General features: G+C 35.3%; 1 protein-coding gene across 2 annotated transcripts in view; it reads right to left on the bottom strand.

Annotated features, from left to right (window-relative positions):
* The window catches only part of Fur2 (furin-like protease 2), a 471,861-nt gene that overhangs the window by 203,475 nt on the left and 249,934 nt on the right, over window positions 1-18,452 (bottom strand). For both annotated transcript variants that reach the window (XM_090402961.1, XM_090402962.1), the window contains one exon: window positions 15,562-15,668. In XM_090402961.1, the coding sequence (XP_090259087.1) occupies window positions 15,562-15,668 (107 nt within the window). The remainder of the gene's footprint in view (window positions 1-15,561; window positions 15,669-18,452) is intronic.

Genomic DNA, 18,452 nt, shown 5'->3' with positions numbered 1-18,452 from the left:
AAGGCAACCGTGGCCCTACAGAAGTTAAAACCATTGTGGGGAGATAACAGAATAGCAATCGCAACCAGACTAAGACTAATTGACACCTTGGTGAATTCTGTCCTCTTGTATGGTTGTGAGGCCTGGACTTTATTGAAGGAAGATGAGAGGAGACTCCTGTCTTTCGAAATGAAAACTTACAGAAGGAATTTTGAGAATGCCCTATACTGCTCACGAAACCAATGAAAATGTCCAAAAACTGATTGATTCAATACATGGGAGAAAAAGGGAAAATATTCTGACAGTCATCAGAAGAAGACAGATGAAATGGTTCGGACATGTGGAGAGGGCTAATAGCATTCCAAAGCAAGCAATAGAAGGAATCATTCCGGGATCAAGGGATAGGGCCAACCTAGATTAAAATGGACTGATAATATCAAAAAATGGACAAATTCCTCCCTTTCTCAAAAACAAGAGACCGAGACGACTGGAGGAGGCTAACAAAGAGTATCACCTACCAGCCATTTATGACCAAACAGTTCGTTTAGGACTACCAGAGAAGAAGAGGAGATAACAGGCCAATTTGGAAAAACTATTGATAATGAAATTAATAATAATGCAAACTTTTTATGTGGTACCATCACAGTATCCTGTATACTCCTTGATCAATTACAAGGATACTATGAAGGAGTATACAGGGACACATCAGAAATTTGATGATGATTTTACACAGAGTGTAGAAGTTCAGAAGACATTGAAAAAGTGGCAAGGTAGCTCATAGGATTATATGATTATCACAGAACATGCTAACAAGCTAACATGAAGAAGTATGAAGAGTGATCTCTGGAATGCTCACTATGACAACAGTTTGCAAGTTTGTGAATTGCCAAATTTCGTTGATAGCCAGAAAAGAGAAGATATAAACACGTAAGTTATAGATTTTCCACTTGGAGTGGTGAATTAGAAGAATGAGTTGCCAGTGTTTTTTTTTAAGTGCCTAATTTGTTAATGAGTTTAAGGAGAGAGAGAGATGACGTGTGTGTGGATAGTTTGGGTCTCCAATGAGTCTTCAAACTCCATCTACATACCAATCCAAAAATAACATTTGGCATTTCTAATTGAATATCATCTCATCTCATTGTCTCTCCAAGTGCCTATCAGAATTCCAAGAACTTTTCACTGCATACTTTCTACCATTGTTCTATAAATGTTCATTTCATTTAATTATTTTTCAAATTACTCAAGAGATGAAGATTATCATTATCTTCATCAAATTAGTGATGTGTCTTCTTGAGGAGTGTATGGATACTAGTACTCCATAACAACAGCACTACATGCAATTTATATTATTACTAACTTCCTGTCAACAATTTTCCTCCAATAAATTAAAGATGCCAAGAAATTATATTCCTAAAAATTATCCTCCAAATTATCTTACTAATTGTCAGGAAACCAATAATGTCATCTCATATATCATTATTTATGAAGGCATTTCAGATCAAAAACCAATTAGATTTGGGTCTTCTTCGAATCTTTTTCCTGTTATCTTGACATCAAACACCTGTTTTGCTAACCTTCCTCTATCATTGTTTAAATGACTAACACATAACCTGAGATTAGTTCTACTTGGATATTCTGGAATTCTAACAATATTAAGTTCCTTCTTAATATCTGCAATTGATGTGATTTTGCCATTGATGTCATTTATTTGTTCCTTTAATTTTTATCAGTACTCTCATATTTCTGGTCTCTATTATTTGATCAACTCTCTTATCTGTAAGAATTATCAACACGTTAGCACATGAATATTTTAATATTTGGCAAATATTTCAGTCTGAAATTAACAGACTATTATCAGTGGCTTGATTGGAACAGTTTCTACAAGTTGGAATACAAACAGTTGATCATTCAAAAGTAGAACAAGCCACATGATGTTACATTGCTAAGCACTAAAGAGAGGTAAATTTCATTAGAGTGATGAATAAATTATAGGTATTAATTCACAATTTCATATAACAATTTTAATTTATAAATTCGATTAAAGATGACATCAGACTAATGTAAGAATTAGAAGCCCTCAACTGAAGAAAAAAACTTAGTGTTATCTGGATTAAACTTTCCTATATATTTGACAAGGATAGGCAATCATTTTGATTCAAGTTAGGGCGTTAAAGTAAGGACTCAGCACTCTCTTTGAACAGCCGTTCGAATTAATAGCGACATGTGTAGAAGGCAAGTCCTGGACCAGAGAATGTTGTGGTTTGTCTCTATCCATAATCCTTATCAAAAAACAGGAATCATAAAATGTTTAATTAAATGAGCTAGAACTAATTGCTCAACTCCCCATGAATTACAGAAAGAACTTTCAACTATCAAACATTAATGAAATTAAATGACTTCTCCGAAAAGACTACACATCATCTGTTCGATTCCGGGCAACTCCAAGGAGTCAACAGACTCATCGAAGGAGGCCCTAACATCATGTCAAGAACAACTATTCGACATTGACACAGTATCTATCATACCTTGCCTTGAACTCATTCACGGTCGTAGCACCCACAACAGACTCGAAGCTTATTCCACTCATTCACCACTCTCCAAGTAAAAAACCAAGCTCTAACACCCTTGTCAACCACACTCTTGCCCAGCTTCCATGCATGGCCCCTAGTCCTCCCACCACCAGTTATATTTTCAAAAATATCTTCTGGATCTATCTTGTAGAAACCCTTCAGTAATTTGAATGTCTCAATCATATCACCCCTCCTTCGCCTATCGTCCAATCTCTGCAACCCACAAATCTTCAACCTATTCTCATAAGGTTCATTCCACAGACCTTCTATCATCTTGGTTACTCGTCTCTGGATCCTCTCCACCACAAAGAAACCCTGGTGCCCATAACTGGGCACAGTAGTCCAGATAAGGTCTTATCAAGGCTCGATACAGAGGAACAACAACTTGTTTGACTCTGCATGTTAAAGTATTTTTCAGAAGCCAAGTGATTTGATGAGCTGATTTAGTCACTTTTGCAATGTGCCCCCTTAACTTCAACTCCCTATCCACCAACACTCCCAAATCCCTGGCCTCATCAATCTCCTGGAGTACGGTTCCACCAATGCGATATACTGCTGCTATTCTTTTCACCCCAAAGTGCATAACCTTACACTTTGCCACATTAAACTGATATCCATTTTTCCTAGCCCAGTCCTCCAAACTATCCAAATCATCCTGTAACATTTTGACATCCTGTGCACTCACAACTGCTCTACCCAACTTTGCATCATCAGCAAACAAGTGAACACTTCCTCTCAAATCCTTTCCTATATCATTAATGAACAAATTGAAAAGCAGTGGTCCAAGAACAGAGCCCTGCGGTCAAGGGTACTGACACACCACTAGTCACAAGCTGTCTTTTAGACTCCACTCCTGCATAAACCACTCTCTGGTATCTCTCCTTCAACCACCCTCCTATTCATCTCACCAACCTTATATCTATCCCCATCTGCTCCAGTTTACTGATTAGAATTCCATGTGGTATCCTGTCAAAGGCCTTAGCAAGGTCCAGTAGAGTCACTGTAAACCCATTACCCTTATCTAGTTCAGCCATCACTGTGTTATAAAATGTGAGCAAGTTACTGAGGCATGATCTACCCTTCACAAAACCATGCTGTCCCCCATACAGTATCCCATTTTCATCTATCCATTCCAGTATTTTCCTCTTGACTACCTTCTCCAAAACCACAACAACTCCTAATATGCTGATTGGTCGGTAATTTGCAACAGCAGTCTTGGAACCTCCTTTATGCCATGCAGTGGAACTATTTTCCCCTTTTTCCATCCCCTCAGGACTAACCCAGACCCGAGACTCAAATTAAACAAAATGGTCAAGGGCACTGACAATTCTTTAGCTGCTTCTCGTACGACACGAGCTGGTATACCATCCAATCCCGCAGATGTATTGACATTGTGGTTTTGTAATAGACTATTCACCTCCACTTCATTCACCACACTTCCTGTATAAGCTGTTGGTTTTCATTCACCACACTTCCCGTATAAGCTGTTGGTTCTTCCATTTATTTAATGTCACCACCTGGATGATATACTCTTGCAAAGTGCTCACTCAGTAATTCTACCACATCAACTGATTCGGTTACCTCCCTACCATCAGCATTTTTTAAAATCAATCTGCTGTATACATTTTTTCTTTTACTTGCAACATATCAAAAAAACTGTTTGGGATTCTCTTTAGCCTGCATGGCTAATGTTCTTTCATAATCTGCTTTTGCTTTTCTTACCAGACTTGTTACCCTTCTGGCATGGGCTTTATACCGTTCATGTGCCTGCAGGTCACTTTTCTCCTTAAATTCCCTCCACAGTTGTTTCTTTTTTTTTCCAGCTCAAGCTTAATGGTGTTATTCATCCATTTAATCTCTACTTAATTTATTATTCAGACTCTAGGTATACAGTCAGCCATTGCCTCCTGCAAACACTTCTTAATCACCTCCCATGCTCTATCAACATCCAGTCCTTGCAGTTTTACATGCCATGGCACTGAACCAATCAAACTCCTAAGCTTGTCATACTTACCAGCCCAATAATTCCACATGTACCCTGTCTTAATTGTAAATTCCACACCTTTAGCCGCCTCCTAAGTCAAGACCCTATGATCACTCTCACCAATTGGTGGCAATGTGGTCATATTCGTTACAGTCAAATCCTCAGATGCAATTACTAGGTCAAGCACTCTCTGACCCCCTAGTACTGCAGATAGTTATCCCTTAATAACTGCTCAATATTACCATAGTTGAAATCTCCCATAATAATTACCCTCCTTCGACTCATTTCTTCTATTTGCTTATGTATACTATCTCCACCATCTATTCCATCACCTGGTCTATAGCAGCACCCAATTGTATATTTTGTTCTACTAGCCTCAATCTCACACCAAATGGCCTCAAATGTGCTCTTTTCTCTATCCTGCAATTCAACTTCTATTCTCCTTGGCCGCAGCTCATCAGCTATCATCAATAATACCCCCCGCATCTTATTCTCCCTGTCACTCCTGAACATACTATACCCCTCACATTCAATCCCACTAGCTATATCATCTTCAGTCAGCCATGTTTCACTAATGCCAATAACCTGTGGTCTGGAAGTGCCAACCAAGACTAAAAATTCTTCCTTCTTGTTCCTAATACTCCTAGCATTAGTATACATGAATTGCAGACCCCCTGTTAGCCCCATCCCTACCTTGATGCCTTATACTAACTATTCCATTCTGATTTGTTGTACTTCTTATTCGCTTGGGCATATTATACTCATTCATACACTCAACTGCCTCCCTAAGGTCTGCATATCTACTCCCCCCCCCCCCTTAATAAATCTAGTTTCCCTGATTCTGCACATCCACTTCATTCAACAACACTTTTTCAAGTCTCCTTACACCGAATCCATTCAAATGCAAACCGTCCATCTTATATAGATCCTTTCACCCATCGAACTCGCGCCACACGTCCACAAATTCTACACCACTCATTATGCATAACCCACGCATGAAGTCATTTGCAATTATGGCCCTTCTTCTAAACTCTTCACTGTCATACTGCGGCAAAAGACTAATCATCCTAACTCTCTCACTCTTCTCTTTTGCTATCTCAAACAAAGATTTTCTCAAATTCTCTACTATCACACCTCGTACTAACGAATCTCCATACAGCACTCACTCCTTCATTTTGTTTATGTTCACAGTCATACTCTTATTTTTCCTATGGTACTTTTTTTTATTGGCTGGTATCTGTGCATACGCTCCAGCTGCCGCTTTGCCCTATGTATCGCTCCCTCAACCGTGCGATCTCACTCATTGCATCTATCTCATCTTTTTTTATTATCCGTTAAACCATTCATTTGCTCTGTATTAATACCTTCATTCTCACGTTCTCACACTGTCCTCACAGCTCTCTGGTACAACCTCACAATTTCTTATCATATTGCTATTTTGACATTCTGACATTCGACAAAAATATCACACTCACGACCTGAAACACACTTTAATTCCTCATTTTCCTTACATTTTCTGCACACATTCACTCCACTATCCTCATCTAACCGCACTCCAACCGCTCTCCGCAAAGCATACATTTTGCAGATAGTACATTGAATAATCTCCTTTATGTTACAGTTATTGAACAAAGATGGCGAACCATTATTACTGGCCGCCATTATTTTCTTCTTACCAGAGCCATGTGCATGCTTCTATCATATCTTATCAAATTAATAATTGAAATAACACCAAAAACACACAAATAGACACACTAAGATATGAAAAGCAAATAAAACTATGTAATATTCAAGCAAAATTGTCAATGATAACTTAAAATAACACTTATCTTATCAGGAGCTCTCAACAAACACTACACACCACGAGTCCCTCTAGCAGCCAACCCCCAAAAAACTACATAGCTGACCAATAAATGCTCAACTACGTAGCTGCATGGTGTATATATCAAGTTCTGTGTGACTGCAATCTGTCGTACTCTGGACAAACCAGACAAACTCTTTAGAAAAAAGAACACAAGAACATTAATCGTACATTCTTCACAACAAATCAGATAAGTCTGGATTGGCACAACACAGGATAGAGACAAACCACAACATTCTCTGGTCCAGGACTTGCATTCTACACAGATGTCACTATAAATTCGAACGCCTATTCAAAGAGAGTGCTGAGGCCTTACTTCAATCGAAATGATTACCTATCCTTGTCAAATATATGGGAAAGTTTAATCTGGATAACAACTAAGTAACTGTTTTTTAATTGAGACCTTCTAATTCTTACATTAGTCTGATGTTATCTTTAATTGAATTTATAAATTAAGATTGTTATATGAAATTGTGAATTAATACCTATAAATTATGCATCACTCTGATGAAATTTACCTCTCTTTAGTGCTTAACAACGTAACATCACGTGGCTTGTTCTACTTTTGAATGATCGATTATTTGTATTCTACCTTGTAAAAACTGTTTCTATCAAGCAACTGATGATAATCTGTTAATTTCAGACTGAAATATTTGGGAAATATTCTTGTGCTAACGTGTTGATAATTCTTAATTTCAAGTCACAAATGTCTCTCAAGAATAGAACTCTACTCTTATCTGTAAACCCAACTCTTAGATCCATAACTCAAAATTGGTTTGAACACTGTCTTGTTATTAGTAGTTTATTATTTTTCTCTTATTATATATGTCCCCAGGTTGCGGATCGGGAATGGCCACCAGAGATGGTGGCTAACTGCGAATAGCCAATAAGCAATCCCAGACAAGAAGCGGCAATACTAACAAGATGTGGTGGGTTAGTGGACAACTCCAGTAACTCTATAAAATGCCACTCTATAAAATGACACAAAGAAGTCCAATGACGGTACTGTGTCAAGGCGAGCTTAGGCCACCCTAAGCCTAAATCTATATGCTCCTTCTGATTCTCTCCCAAGCTCTTCAAGGAAGACTAAGTGTTTGTCTGATAAATGTCGATGTGCTGACAATAAAAAGAAAACACGATTGAAATCTGATGCCAAAGAACAAAAGAAAAGACTCGTGCCGGTTTGGCCGTCACCCGGTCAAACAAGGTCCACGTCCCCAATCTAGTAATCAGGGTTGGATCGAAAAATCAGTTACTGAAAACAAAGACAAAAAAAATCAAACTCAGGCCTGTAAAGGATGGAATATCAATTGGCACATGGAATGTCTGTACATTCTGGGCAACTGGAAAATTGCAGTTTGCTTCAAGAAGTAATACAGATGTGATATATTGGCTATTTCAATAATGAGATGGACATTGTCAGGAGAATCAAATGGTGGAAGAGTTCTCTGGTCAGGAAATGAAAGCAAGCATGAAGCAGGCATAGGTTTCCTGCTAAGCAACAAGGCCTGTCAGGTAATGATAGGATACAAACCAGTTAGTGAAAGAATAATGGTTGCAAGATTCAGTGCCCAACCATTTAATATCACGACCATTCAAATATATGCACCCACTGCAGATGAAAACATTGAAAGATTTTACGGGGATCTACAACTAGAAACTGATGAGGTGCTGAAGCAGGATATACTCATCATTGGAGGAGATTGGAATGCAAAGATTGGCAAAAACAACATAGGATGGGAAAAAGTTATGGGAAAATTTGGATATGGAGAAAGAAAGGAACGTGGAGAAATGCTTCTGGAATTTGCCACGATGATTTGCAATAGCAAATTCCAACAAAAAGATTGTCGTAAATGGATGTGGCGCTCCTTCGATGGAAACACAGGAATATGATCGACCAGATCATTCCAAGGAGCTGATATTGATTCAGACCACAGCTTAGTGATTGTGAATATAAGACTAAAACTGAAACAGAAGTACAAAGGAAAGTTCCAAAAAGCTAGAGACATCTCAAAACTAAATGAAGACAGGCTAAGTTCCAATATGTTCTGATACAGCATATCAGAACATATTGGAAACTAAGCTTAAGACCCCAAGTGAAAAACAAAATATAAATACAAGAGCAGAATGACTGACTACAGTCCTAAAAAAAAGCAGTAGAGGAAGTAATTCCTGAAAGAGAAAAGATCAACAAGAAATGGATAACTCAGGGAACCCTAAAATTGGTACAAGAGAAAAGAGAACTGAAACTTAAAAGAGATAATTCAGAGGCAGCAGGTGAGTTATACGATCAAAAATGCAATGAAGTATGGAAAGCAGCAAGATCTGATAAAGCCAAATGGTTGGAGGACCAGCGCAAAGACATTGAACAGTACAATGGAGAACACAAAACTAGAGAGGTCTATAAACTTATAAGAAATGTCAATAGGAAGTGGTAAACAAGATCAGCAGCAATCAAAGATGAAAATGGTAAAGTATTGATGGACAAGACAGAAATCATACACAGATAGACAAGATATTGCAGCAAACTATATAAAAATCAATTAAATGATAGTGCAACAGAAGTAATCAAAGAACTAAAAGCAATCTCTCCACCAGCAGAGATCTTTGAAAATGACATCTTGGAAGAGAAGGTGAATAAGGCTATAAAGCATCTCAAGAATAACAAGAGTCCTGGAAATGACAACATAATAGGCAAAATGCTAAAATATGGGGGAGAATCAGTTGCAAAAGAAATACACAAGCTATGTAATGAAATATGGAGATCAGGGTATGCCCCCGAAGAATGGAAAAAATCGGTCTTGGTTGTTCTTCATAAGAAAGGCAGTACTTTAGAATGCACCAATTACAGAACTATTGCATTAATGAGTCATCTTGGCAAAGTGCTGATGAAAATACTAACAGAACGCCTGAAGGGCATATGGAGCACATCTTCCAGATGAGCAAGCCGGATTTCGACAAGATTGAAGTACAGTGCAACAAATACTCTCACTAAGACTAATAGCAGAGAAAGCTCAAAGAAAGAACAAAAAAGATATACTGCTGTTTCGTGGACATAAAAGCATTTTATAATATTGACAAAAAAATATAACATGGGCTGTCTTGGAATCCTATGGTGTGGACAATAAATTGATCCGCCCTGAAAGATATAAACAATCAAGCACAAGCAAAAGTCAGAATATCAGGTGAGACTGGAGATTGGTTTGCCACTAGTCAAGGCACAAGACAAGGGGACCTAATATCACCAATCATCTTCATCACACATCTGGGAAGAACACTAGATAAGATTAAAGAAGAAGGTGGGGGCATTTCAATAAATGGATTGAGAATAAACTACCTCTGCTTTGCAGATGACATCGGCCTGATTGAAGAAGACTTAGCAAGGTTGGAACAGACATTGCAAACACTGTACACAGAAAGAAAAAGATATGGACTAAATGTCAACTTTGAAAAAACTAAAACAATGATATTGGGACAATAGGAGTTACTGAACAGAGTTATGATAGACAGATTTCAACTGGAAAATGTGGAACACTTCACATATCTTGGATGACTCATGACTTGGACCCCAAAAAAGAGATAAAAATTAGAATAGCCAGAGCAACAACTATTTTAAAAGCCATGGACAAAATATGGAAGAGCCGAGCTATAAAGATGCAAACTAAACTGCACATTGTAGAAAACTGTATCTTCAGCAGCATGCTCTATGCGAGGCCTGGGTACTCCTGAGAGAATCTGAAAGGAGGATATTGGTATTTGAGAGGAAGTGCTATAGAAAGATCTTGAGAATAAGCTGGATACAGAAAGTGAACAATGAGGAAATCTATAGACAAATACAACCAAAAGAAAACCTGATCCAGAAAATAATCAAAAGGAAACTACGTCTATTTGGCCATATATGTAGAATGAATGATGAGAGAAAATTAAAAACGTTGCTGTTTGGAATGATTGAAGGAAAGAACAAAAGAGGACGACCAAACAGAGAATGGGGCAATGACATCGTCAAATTGTACGAAAACTATACACAAACTGAGTCATCTTGCACAAAATAGAATGCAATGGAAGAATCATATCAAGATAGCATCAGACACCTACGGGCATTTATATATGAATTTATGTAACTGGATCACACCATAAAATCTTTCCATATTTTATTTTCTATTTTCCATATTCAGCTGACTATCTATACTACAAATTATGACCAAATAACCAAAATATTTTGTTTGTTCTCAATGATGTATCTATAGAACAGTTATTTTCTATGTTTCTGCCAATTTCATAGATTTTGACCTTTTTTATTGTTGATTTTCAAGCCAAATTTCCTACAGGTTATTCAGTTAACTTATACAATCCTATAGACTTGCACTACATTTGTTTAGGAGTACAATTTTCATCTGCATGAAGTTTGATATATCCTTGATTTGATATATCCTAAGTTTGATTTTGATGTCAGGTTAAATGCCACTTTCTTTCATGACATGATCCACATAAATGATAAATAGGAGTGAAGATAGTGTGTGCTCGTCTTACATGTGATTTTACATCCAACCATCTTCCTGCTACTTTTTGCAATTCTAAAAGCTTAAATACAGCTTAGCAAAAAGACCTACAGCTTAAATAGGTCTTTATAATCTCTGTATAATCATTTAACAAGAGATTTAAAAAGCTTTTATCTTGCAACTTCTCAGGTTCGCAAGGTTCCCAACTAACTGTCAAGAAGTGAAAATCTGATCCTGATAAACTCAACTTGTTCATCCTTTTATGTTTCACTATTTTTCTTAACCTCTTTTTGGGTATGCTTGCATAAATCTTATTTGAAATACTTGGAAAAGAAACTTTAACCTCAATATTTCAGCATTTCTGGTTGAATATCATCTACTCCAGCTATCTGTCCACATTTTTGATTTATGCAGAGTTGCCACTTTGCAATTTTCCTCTCATTGCCTTTGAAGTACCTACAGCATTCTGAGAGCTTGTGTGTTTCTAACACTGAAATTTAATAACAAGCATTTTCTATCTGCAGTAAATCTAATCACATAAGTACTTTCTTTCCACCTCCAATACTGAAATCAAGTCACATGTACTTTCTTTTCCACCTCCAATACGAATCTTCATACTCAATAATCTCCATAACCAGTACTAATCGCCAATACTAATCACCAATTGCTAATCATTATTTTTATAGTTTCTGATGGCCTTTTCTATCTCAAGCATTGCCATTCTTAGTTGCATTAGTCTTCACCATTTTCTACCACAGTTCAGTCACTGCTTATCTCATTTAATAATCTTTCAATATAATTACTCCAGATATACAAAATATCTTTAGCTGGGTTTTTATGTCACTGTTATCATCTCTAGTTCCTTTTGCAATACCCCTTCCTCCATTTTAAAGCTTTCTCAATAGCCTCGAAAACGTTAGAACCTTCGTGATATTTTCCTTCTAATAAAATTTAGAAACAGAATGATCCTTACATTAGGAAAAATTAAATATGTATCCATTAACTTGCAGAATTTTCAGATAGGTTTCTTAGCCATTGTCAATGCATACAGATGAAAAGAGATTAAAAAAAAAAAAATAGAACAACAGTTAAAATATGAGCACATCTGACAGTATATGCTATTAATTGCAGGACAGCTCTATCTACAACTATTAGAATTCAAGGAATAAATAATTATTCATGAAACACAAGAATGAGGAGTGTTACTTAGGATGACTTTCCAAAACTGTGTAAGTTTAAGACAGTAGTTTCTGTTGAAATTTGTCGTATATTACTGAAAAATTATCTAGCATTTTATTCTCTGAAAAATATAAACACCATCTATAGAATTTTGCCAGAATCTGCTGGAAGAGTTTTTATGACACTCAAACAGCATCAGATTCTTAAAGTTCGATCACTCATAAATAAGAATAATCATTCGACTAGTGACCTAACTGACATCACAAGAACAGTTATCAATAATTCAGGCCATCTTTTAAATTATGATGACATCTCAATGTTGTCAAAAAGGTTAGATTATGAAGGGCTTCATAACATCCATTATGCCATTGCAAGTAAAATTCATTCTGAGACAGCATATATTTTGTATAAATCCAAACCCCCTCATAACAATCTATCAAACAAAGACCTTCTCGCTCTATCATCACTTAAACATAATAAGAATTTAGCGATTTCCAAAGCTGACAAAGTTCAAGCAGTTATCATTCATGATAAAATTTATTTTAGATCTCTTAATCTTTTGCTTTGCACTCAGACCACATATAGATGCATTTCCAGATTCTATTCAATCACAAATCAACAAATTTAATAATCTTCTGGATGAAGTTCAATATTGGGATGAAGACACTAGCAAAGAAAAAAAAAAAAAAGCAGAGTTCATCATGCTAAACTTACCTGACTTTAAGGACTTCTGAAGATGCATAAAGAAAATGTTCCTTTAAAGCCTATTGCTAATTGTATAGATCCGAGTATAAACTGTCAAAATATTTGTCCAAGCTTTTCTCGACATTTAGCAATTCATCTTCTTTCATTAAAAATTCAGAGGATTTCAAGAATAGAGTATCCAGACATTAACTTTACAAACTATGGATCTTTTAATTAGTTCTGACATAGTTTTACTCTTCCACTGGCTTTAAACATTCCATTGGCTGGTACAACAGAATTATTCAGTAATGATTTTCCTCCTGATATTGTGAAATTCTTCCATTTTGTCATAAATTCAAGTTACTTTTCATGTCAAAACAAACTTAATAATTCCATAGGTAATGTGGTCCACAGCTACCCCAACTTTAGCAAAATAATTTGCTAAAGTTGGGGAACCATGGACAATTCAATTTGCGACATATATGTTAACGATGCTTTTGCTGTTTGAAACTCTTCCCTGTTGGAACTTCATGACTTGAAAAAAATTAATTCGGTAAATCCAAGAATTAAATTTACCCTTGCAGTAGAAGAAAACAACTTCCTCCCTTTTCTTGACATTCTCATTTTATAAGAACCTAATGGAAGTTTACAGTTCTTAGTATATAGAAAAAGAACACCAACTGGAAAATACAATGATGCATCGCATCATCACTCTTGTCAGAAATATTATTAATTGTGAGTAAAACTTTAGTTCATGCACCAAAGCTGTGTTCCACTGATTGCTTTAAATAAAGAACTGTCCTTGATCAGACCTACTTTCATCTCTAAGAGATATAATTCCAAATTAATAAAAATTGATAATTATGGCCTTCATCTAAATCCTCCTCTAGAAAAAGTTTCTAGTATTACATTCCATAGGTAAAGGGAGTATCAGAGAGGCTACAAGACTGCCTCACCAAACTGACTTATATGTAATTGTCAAAATTGCAACTGACCATCTAAATGAAATAGCAAAAAAAATTTAAATGAAAATCTCTGAAACAAAAACAAAATCCATGGCAATGTGATGAAATGCCATTCAAAAAGTCAAATTATGCTTAACAATAAAATAACAGAGCAAGTCACAGAATTCAATTAACCTAGGAAATATAATCTCACAATACAATACTGATTCACAATTGGAAGAAAGACTACAAATTTACAACAGAATTAATGGCATAATTAAAAGAAATTTTGGAAAACACATGACTAAAGAAACTCAATTAAGATTACATAATATGACTTCTAAAATATCTCTCAAATTTGGAAGTGAAACTTGGATTCTAAAACAAAGAAACAGACAAAGATTGGAAGTAGCACAGATGAAGTTTCTAAGACCTCTCTTGGGATTCATTAGAATAGATAAAAAGAAAAACACAGAAATAAGAGATCGATTAGATACAAAAAGTATCATACAAGAAATAGAAGAATACCAGCAAAATTGGCTACACCACATAGAAAGAATGAATAACAATGGGATTCCTAAACTAGCGCTAGAATATGAACACACAGGAAGAAGAGACCGTGGATGTCCAAGATTAAGATAGAAAGATCAACCTCATCTGCAGAGCAGGAACAAGACATAAAATGGTTGTACCTAAATTTGTTCAGATGATGACATGTAGTTTTCCTCTGTATTCTTTCAGGACATCTACTGACTTGCTTAACAGGGATTTTTGATATATTTTCTTTTTTTTTTACCAGAGCTGTCTAACATTTCATATCCAATATGAAAATTTTGATTTTTTTTCCCCTTGCAGACAACTTCACGATATGCTGCCCTAGCTGAATATTTCTTCAAAGATTGCCACTAGGACTTCAAGTGTGGTTCTTGTTTTCTATCTCTTTCATTTTTTTTTCTATACATTTTTTTAATATCTGTACATTTGAATCATCCACAATTCACCTGTAAGAGTTACTAAACTAATTATTTTTAAAAGTAAGTTAAAAAGATTTGGTTTAGTAGCTGTGTTATTTAACAATATGATATTCATTTTTATCCTTCTTAAAACTAATGATGATCACTTCCTATTTTGAATTCTCTACATACTCTTGTATCTCACACTGAAGATATACTATCAACAATAACACAGTAAGGCTTTTCTTATTTCTTGTGACCTCTCTCCACATGAACCTTCTAGAGCACTATGTTGAAAGATGAAGTTAGTGATGACTGGTCATTGCCTTGATCAACAATTCAGCAGGCACTTATTACTATTATTAGCTTGCAATGAATCCTGAATATCCTTTATCTCAATATTTTTGTCACCTTTTTTATCAATGATTGTTTTGTAATGCTCTTTTCCCCATTGTGAAAGCTTTCATAGTAGCCTCCAAAAATATCTGCCACCTTCACAGCATTCTTAAAGTCCTCCATTCACTTCTGTTAAGTTTCTTTTAAACATAACTCAGCTTTCTTATATTTTTCTCAGTATTCTTTAAGAGCAATTGCTGATTTACTGGCCAGGAACATTTCAAATTTCTTCTTTTCCAGAGCTACCTGGATATGACCTTAATTAACTAATTTTTTTACTAGCAAAACAAAATTATTTTAAAAATAATAATAATAATGGCTTATTTAGGAGGAGGGGGCAAAGAAATGACAATGATGGATTAAAAAGAAAGAGGTACAGAATAAAACATGATACCAATTGTTATTTCTCAAAGTGCATTAGGTTCAATTCTAGAGACTTCCATGAGTCTTAAACAGAACTATAAACAATCTGACATATAACTAAAAAATTTTATAAATAAAATAATCTTCACCTCTTCGTCCAACAGCATTCCTTACCCAGCCACGTTCTCTTTGTAGTGGGCCAGCTCGAGATGACATTACCACTAGATACTGCATATCTCTCCAAGTTAATGAAGGGCTACAAATTAGACAAAGAAATGTCTTTTCTTAATTTTTCTATATTTAAACTATTAAAGTATTCACTATGAAAAAAAAAAAATTCACCGTTTCTTTCATATATTATTCAAATATTAGATATGTGTGAATGTGGAAAATGGCAACAAACTATCTGCATATAAACTTAGTTTTCTTAATGCTGTTATTAATATTATTCAGATATGTTCACTGAATCCAAAGACTCATTACAGTGAGTATATAAACCTATACAGTTCCTGTTGCACCTAACTTACTGAAAATTACCCCTCCCCTGCAACTAATTTCACTCATTCATGGCATAACAAGCAAAGAAAAATCTAGTATCTCACACCCTTGCTAATATTCTTATTCAATTTTCAAATAACCATTTGATCTTCTTCCAGTCATGTGTTGTTAAATTACTCCTAAGTATAGCCTATAATTAAAAAGAGACAAACCTTATAAAATCAAAGTGCTATACATGCTCATCTAGAGCAGGCTTTTGCAAACATCACTGCCCAAGACAGGATTTGAAACCACAACTAGTTGGTTGGAGAGTGGGTATGCTACCAACTTCGTTAACCAGGCAAGCAACTTACTATAATTATCATGCTTTATAACTCACAAACCTTTCTTTTAGGTGTTACACGGTGATCAGCATTCATTTTAGAAATTATGGACTTTACAACCGTGTTATAAATAACTATTTTAATTTCCTGACGTTTAGACCTTCATATTAAGATCATCATCTGAAATATATACAAATATACAAAGACAAGCTGAGTTACATTTCACACAGTATGCAAAAGAAACAATGATCTGATCAACAGTTATTCTACTGGATAAACGCTAGTGAAAATATTATATAAAAAAAAAAAAAATACATAAAATTAAAAAATCAATTATTTAGAAACATCAAAGCTTAATTCTATTTAAGATAATATAAGAGAAACATCCTTTCATATAGATAGTTTTCTTACAGTAACAATTATGTCCTATTTTAACAAGAACTCATGTAACCTTTCTCACTAACAGTTAACTATAAACAGGACTGTAGATAATCCAGAATCCTAAATCTAATATAACAATTATCATGTTAAAATAGGACATCATTGTTACTGAAAGAAAACTATCTATATGCAAGAATGTTTCTCTTATGTTATCTTAAATAGAATTTAGCTTTGATGTAGTTTCTAAATAATTAATTTTATCTTTATATATATATATATATATATATATATATATATATATATATATATATATATGTATTATATTTTTACTAGAGGTCATGCCAGTAGAATAACCGTTGGTGAAATCATTGTTTCTTTAGCATACTATGTGAAATGTAACTCAGCTTGTCCTTGTATATACTCCAGACGATGACCTTAATATGAAGGTCGAAACGTCAGGAAATTAAAATAGTTATAACACGATTGTAAAGTCCATAATTTCTCAAATGAATAACTAACAAACCTTTTATCTAGAAAGTTTTTTACCTTGGGTATATATTATGTTAAAGATATCAAGAAATTTTATAAGCTAGGTTTTTAAAATCCTTTTTCCCAAGTAATAAGCAAACAGACAAGTAAGTCAAGTTTGCAGCTGCACATAGTGCAACTCGTGGTAAAGGTGGAGCAAGCTCTGATCACTTTCCTTAGAATTTTCCCCTAATGCAAAGCACATTTCTGCAAGGATTTTTCATCCTGAGATTTTTATTTAATGAGGCCAAAGCACCTTATGGTGATGCTTGTTTAGATAAAATATTTATAAGCTCTGTATTACTTCACCCTTGGCATTTTTTAGGCCTAGCTCCCACTGACGAGACCTCAACATAGGTCAAAACCAGTACGGGTAGTGACCATTACCTTAATGCAGAGCATCATATATTTCTGCAAGGAAATGTGCTTTGCATTAGGGGAAAATTCTAAGGAAAGTGATCAGCGCTTGCTCCACCTTTACCACGAGTTGCACTACGTGCAGCCGCAAACTTGACTTACTTGTCTGTTTGCTTACTTGGGAAAAAGGATTTAAAAAACCTAGCTTATAAAATTGCTTGGTATCTTTAACAAAACCTTTTATCTATTTTCATAGTTAACAATCTGTAGATCTCACTCCATGTTGGTTATTCACCTCTGAATCTGCTTAACCACTATGTCACAGAAAACAAAGCAACTCAACCTTTGCATAGTAAGCAGTCAATATCAAGGGTTTACAATGAGGAGACAAAGAAATGAATATGTATCCCTATTCAACAGTATTTCTCAATATAATCTTTTTTTTTTTCTACTACTGATAATATCTCCTGAACCACTGCCTATCCACATCTTTATCATCACTGATTTCTCAATGGGAAGTCCCATCAATCTCTACAATCAAAAAGTGCAATCTTATGCTTGCTAACAATGAACTCTATTATTAGTATCTGCAGACCTCACCATATAGCTCATCATACCATACCTTAAATACATTCACATTCTCTGCAGACACTTAGGCAATGCATTTCAATCATTCTCCACTCTCTGATGTTTCTTTTGCTTCTTTATTTTGTTTTCAGTTGATGTTTCAACATTTTCTGGTCATGGTTGGGGCTGGATGAGGACCCTCTGATAAACTTGATGAAAAATTACTCATTCTTGGTTAGTTTGATTCAGTGCCAGATCTCTTCAACCACCACAGAACAACACATGGATACCCTCAGTCCAGTAAGCAATGACTACACTTGGGATTGGAATGCCAGAACTACCTGAACACTATACAGGCACCACAGCACAACTTGGGCCCTCTTGTC

Source organism: Typopeltis vanoorti, chromosome 13 (assembly GCF_054136105.1).
Source record: "Typopeltis vanoorti isolate ZY-2024b chromosome 13, IOZ_Tvanoo_1.0, whole genome shotgun sequence".
Classification (NCBI taxonomy): Eukaryota; Metazoa; Arthropoda; class Arachnida; order Uropygi; family Thelyphonidae; genus Typopeltis; species Typopeltis vanoorti.
This window is presented reverse-complemented; position numbering and strand designations above follow the sequence as displayed.